The sequence below is a fragment of the Maniola jurtina genome, chromosome 12 (genome assembly GCF_905333055.1).
Source record: "Maniola jurtina chromosome 12, ilManJurt1.1, whole genome shotgun sequence".
NCBI lineage: Eukaryota > Metazoa > Arthropoda > Insecta > Lepidoptera > Nymphalidae > Maniola > Maniola jurtina.
In genome coordinates, this window is record NC_060040.1 from 8,290,815 (window position 1) to 8,296,814 (window position 6,000).

At 39.8% G+C, this 6,000-nt stretch overlaps 1 protein-coding gene across 1 annotated transcript in view; it reads left to right on the forward strand.

Moving 5' to 3' along the window:
* LOC123870359 (DNA mismatch repair protein Msh2) overlaps positions 1–5,659 on the forward strand; it is a 28,352-nt gene extending 22,693 nt beyond the window's left edge. Inside the window, exons 11-16 of the mRNA XM_045913623.1 lie at positions 203–387; positions 936–1,154; positions 2,508–2,740; positions 3,094–3,185; positions 3,707–3,932; positions 5,008–5,659. Coding sequence (XP_045769579.1) covers positions 203–387; positions 936–1,154; positions 2,508–2,740; positions 3,094–3,185; positions 3,707–3,932; positions 5,008–5,241 — 1,189 coding nt within the window. The 3' untranslated portion in view covers positions 5,242–5,659. The remainder of the gene's footprint in view (positions 1–202; positions 388–935; positions 1,155–2,507; positions 2,741–3,093; positions 3,186–3,706; positions 3,933–5,007) is intronic.
* Positions 5,660–6,000: the final 341 nt, after the last annotated feature.

Sequence of the window (6,000 nt, forward strand, 5' to 3'; positions counted from 1 at the left end):
TTAGTTATTGAACTACCTGTAGAAATCCTATTTCACACAAAACTAAGAAGCTGTCAAAATTAGTATGACAGACTTCAAGTTGTAAGAAAAAACGAGTTGTATCTTATAACCCTAAAAAACTTTTGTTTGGAATGACTCATCTAGTGCGTATTATTAAGAGGTCGTTGGTTTTCATAAACATGCTTTTTCTTATATTATACAGAGTGACTATGAAGGAGGAGCAATCACTCCGCGGTAACAAAAAGTACACAATAATTGATGCTGTCAAAGGTGGAGTAAGGTTCAAGACTAGTGCGTTGGAAAGTATCACGGAAGACTACCTTCAGACCAAAGCTTCATATGAAAGGGAGCAGGACAAAGTTGTAACGGAGATTATTGGTATTGCCGGTAAGTATACAATATAGGAAATTAAGTCCTTTCATCGTCAATTCCTCAGTGCATGAAAATAAAAGTCTTTAACCAGTGTGTCCTTCCCGTCCTCTCCTATGGTGCTGAAACGTTTACACTGATAAACGGCCTTGTCCACAAATTCAAAATTGCTCAGCGAGCTATGGAGAGTGCTATGTTAGGAGTTTCCCTGAGGGATAAGATCCGAAATGAGGAGATCCGCAGGAGAACCAAGGTCACTGACATAGCCCAAACTATTAGCAAGCTGAAGTGGCAGTGGGCAGGCCATGCCTGTCGTAAAGGCAATGGCTGCTGGAGCCGGAAGGTCCTTGAGTGGAGACCGCGTATAGTAAGCGTAGTATGAGACGCCCTCCAGCACGATGGACTGACGATATAAAACGCGTAGGCAATAACCAATAGCGGACGGATGCGCGCTATGATTGGCTGAGATTTTTCCGCGCCATTCGAAAATAAGATTTCTGCGCAGGTACATCGGCGTAACTTATAAAAGGGGTAGTACTGTAATTACGTATTTTTTTCTTTTTCAGCGGGTTATTCAGAATGCCTCTTCTGTCTGTCCCATATTCTGTCACGGTTAGATGTGCTGGTCTCATTCGCCGTGGCAGCCTCAACCGCACCCTACCCCTACTGTAGGCCAGTAATAACGGAGAGTCTCGATGAGTTCATACTGAAGGACGTAAGACATCCGTGCTTGGAAGTGCAGGAGGGGGTGTCTTATATACCCAATGACGTTACTTTTAAACGTGGTATGTATGAGTTATAGTTTTTACCCCTACTGTAGATCAGTGATAGTAACGTCTTGATCAGTTCATGTTGAAGGATGTAAGACATCCGTGCTTCGAAGTGCAGGAGGGGGTGCCTTATTATACCCAATGACGTTACTTTTACACGTGGTATGTATGGAGGGGGTGTCTTATATACCCAATGACGTTACTTTAAAACGTGGTATGTATTAGTTATAGTTTTTACCCCTACTCTAGATTAGTCATAGTAACGTCTTGATCAGTTCATGTTGAAGGATGTAAGACATCCGTGTTTGGAAGTGCAGAAGGGAGTGTCTTATAAACCCTAATGACCTTACTTTTAAATGTGGTATGTATCTATGTATTTATTTCCTATAAGTATTAGTTATGTTTGGTACCTACTAGGACATATATATACTAATTAGTGATGTAGCCGAGTATTCGCATTCGCATACGCAAAATTCATGCGAACACTTTGCGAATTTGAAGGTCAGAAATATAGATATTTAAGGTCCAAACGCATTTGCGAGACAGCACGGCCTTGTTCCATACAAACTCATAGACTTTGCCGCGCTTCAATAATTTATATTTTTTATTGCCGCGCGACTTTTTTAATAATATATATAATATTATATACATGTAGAGTGTAGACAGCGTATAGTAAGCAGGATATTTAAGAATAAGATAAGTAATAAGATATGTAAGAACTAATAAATATACAACACCTAAACATGTACACAGTGCATGCAATAAATTTTTCTTATTCTTATTCTGTAAAAAAAAAAAAAAAAAAACATTATCATTTTTATTAGATAACCTCTGTATTTGTGCATAACCTATAACCTTGCAATAATCTCTGTAATCACTAATCAGCCTTCACTTTAATATTTTGTATTAGTTACATTACTACAATATAATTCTGGCTTGAACCTCTGTTCTTGAACCATAAGGGAAAAACTAAGGTTAAGTGCGAGTCGGACTTGCATATGAAGGGTTCCGTACCATCGTACAAGATATTTTAATATTTTTATGTGCAACACAGCAAGTTAAGCAAAAAAAATTTATTTACTAAATCACATATAGATGGCGCAACAGCGCCATCTATATGTGATTTAGTAAATAATTTTTTTTGTGATGTAACCACAAATTCTCTGTTTTCGGATTTATTCCTTTACTTGTGCTATAAGACTCATCTACCTACCAAATTTTGTAATTGTAGGTCAACGGGAATACCTACCCTATAGGTTTTCTTGACAGACACGACATACGGACAGTCAGACAGACAACAAAGTGATCCTATAAGGGTTCCGTTTTCCTTTTGAAGTACGGAACCCTAAAAACCGCAAATGTTTACAGATTCGTGCCTAATGCACATAGTAACAGGCGCGAATATGGGCGGCAAGTCGACATGGATGCGCTCATGTGGGGTGGCCGCGTTACTCGCGCACGCCGGGTGCCCGGTGCCCGCCTCCCGCGCCGCGCTGCCGCTGCTGCGGGCGCTGTGCGCGCGCGTGGGCGCCGCCGACCGCGAGGACAAGGGCCAGAGCACCTTCATGCTGGAGATGATCGAGTCCGCCGCTATACTGCGAGTAAGTAGTGTTAGATATCATAAATTTTTATTTGCGATGTAACCACAAATTCAGTTTTCCGATGTTTTCCTTTACTTGTGCTATAAGACCTACCTACCTGCCAAATTTCATGATTCTAGGACAACGCGAAGTACCCTATAGGTTTTCTTGACAGACACGACAGACGGACAGACAGACAGACTGACAGCAAAGTGATCCTGTAAAGGTTCCGTTTTTGCTTTTGAGGTACGGAACCCTAAAAAACTAGTCACTCTCCAAAAAAGGTGCTGTGAAGGCCAAGTAGGGCCTACCCAGCATACTCAACCCAAAATAAAACAGTACAGGTGTTAAAACAAAACAATTCTTTTTTGCAGACGGCTACTCCAGATTCTCTGGTGCTGGTGGATGAGCTTGGAAGAGGAACCTCGACGTATGAGGGATGCGGCATTGCGTGGGCTATCGCTGAGTAAGTATCAAATACTAGATGATTCACGCGACTTTGCCCACATGGACAAATCACCGGGCAGTATTTTCCGGGATAAAAGTAATTCAATATGTTCACGAACTGCTTACGTGTGAAATGCCCTTCCGGTGTCTGCGTTTCCTGCCATGTACCTATAACCTAAATACCTTCGCAAGAGTATATAGGTATCGCCTTCCAACCTTGCATTTACTAAGCATGATCGTCGTATATAAAACAAAACGGGTAAGTGCGAATCGGACTCGCACACGAAGGGTTCCGTAACATCATACAAGAAATAGCACTTTTTAATTTTTTTTCAATTTCATGGCAGCCATTTTGAAATTTTTACAATTTGTTACTATGGCGGCAATATATAAATAATACATAGTCTGTGAAATGCTTAACTCTCTATCTATTACGGTTCACAAGATACACGCTGACAGACGGACAGTGGAGGCTCAGTAATTAGGTCTAGTTAGCAGCTTTCGAATAAGAAACCCTAAATAGCTGTTCTATTTTACCAGGAAACTAGCAACCGAAAGCAAGTGCTTCTGCCTGTTCGCGACCCACTACCACGAGCTGACTCGCCTGCCGAGCCTGCACCCCAACGTCATAGTGAACTCGCACGCAGAGGCGTCCGTGGTGGACCAACAGCTGCTGTTGCTGCACAAGATACTGCCGGGGCCCGCCACACACTCGCTGGGGCTGCATGTTGCCAAGTTGGCTGATTTGCCGGACTCTATTATTAAGGTCAGAAAAAACAGCTAAAAATTAAGCCAGTACAAAAACATGCTAGTTACTAGCAAAGTCGAGGTACTCGCATGTTTAGCGAGATTCTGCCAGTAGCTCACATGCCAGTAGAAGGATATACCAGTAGATCGCAAGGCGTTTGATTTTTTCCCCTATAAGGGAAGGCCTATGTTCAACAGTGGACTTCCACAGGCTGATGATGATGAAGGAATATAAAATACATATATATTAAGGAAGTATCTAGACAGCCATAAACGGTCGTTTGATTTTAAAAACTATACGACCATAAGATATTCCAGTGAAACTTTAATAGTAGGTATGCGAAATTTTAAAAGCTTATAAGTAAAAAAATTGTAGCGGAATATTATGATTTGCTACTTAATGCAAACATAAGGTTAAATTTTTAACGAAAGTGTCTATTATGCTAGTAAGTTGTCATTTAATAGAAAGAAATAAACTTACCTTGCTGTAAGTTATTAACTTTTAACAGACTGTTTTTTAAAATGAGCTACGCCAAGAGACACACTCCGTTTCCTTCATTCAGCTCACTTTTTCGACCTTCGTTTTACGGAAGCACGCTCCTCCACCCTTCCCTCCTATCGGCCTGAATGATGCGAAATGAAATGATTCTTTATTTTGCGAAATGTGAGTAAATAATGATGGTATATTGACAGGTCCTTGGTCCTTCACATTTTGCCATTTGTGTATGGCGAAGGCTCGCTTCATTCAGTAGCTTCGAGAGCTTCTAACTTTATACTTTACAAAAACATTGGGGTATACTAGGGTAGGGTAGGGGACAGATAGCGTGTATTCGGGCTGATTAGATTTCGTTCTCGTTTCGGCTACTTATAAGGTACTCTGGCTATCTACAGTATACTTGACATTTTCATTCCAAAATTGAAGAAGCCATGTTGCAAATACAACTTCAGATTCGACTACTTTTTTGCGCGAACTATTTTCAGTTATTTCAGTGTGTGGGTTGGGACTTGGGATGATATAGGTAAATTAACATCATACCATATACGATTCAACTATTAACGATTCGATAAGTATTTAGTATTTTCCATCTTTACAGTATGCAGAAGCAAAGCAAGCCCAGCTGGAGACGAACCTTTTTGAAGTGGAATCCTCCGTTGAGACAGAAGAAACGTCGGAAGGTCAGAAACTCATCGTAGATTTTCTACGCAAATGCAAACAAATACAAGAATCCATTGCTTCGGACGAAGAGATGATGAAAGAAATAAATAAACTCAAGCAAGAATTACTGCAACAGGGCAGCAAATACGTACAGTCTTTAATATCAATATAAACTATCATATTATGTGTATATGAGGTGTGTATTGCAATGATCGCAAGCATTGCTATTAACTGAATTAAGGAATCACCAATCACCAAGACAGTACGTACCAAAAGTCTACAATATTAAAGTCTTACCAGAGAAATAAAATACCTCGCCATATTACGTAAACCCCGTGGAACTATTCTATATACAAGACCATATACTTAATGACCATAGACCATATACTAGTGGCACCCCAGAGCAAGCTTTTTATATTGTATTTCTGGTCAGATTTTAGAGAATTAATAGTACCTAGTGGCTGTCAGTAAGTCTTGCCTGTTCTACTTCTACTGATGATGGTCTGTTGTGATTGCAATTATCGCAATAAGATCTCGTGATTTAGGTATGTAACGGGAGCTTGGAAGAATAAATAAAAAATTACCATGTTTTTTTTTGTTTTTTTTCTGAATTTTCACCAAACTTTTTAACAAACTTCCAAAAAGAAGGAGGTTTTCAATTCGACGCGTTGAAATTTCTGAATTTGACTCGTGACGGTCATTCTATACTAGACTATTCGGGACTGGGATTCAATTTGGGAAAATACAACTTTTTTATGTCTTAGTAAGTTTACCATAAGCTTACATATAAAAATATTGCTGTGAATATGAAAGTTTGCGATAGTTATTAACCGATTTGGATGAAGCTTTTTCGTTTCCCTAAATAATATTAATATCGAACTCTAATTTTCCGGGACTAATTTATTATTGTTTGTCTACGCACGTCCTGGGT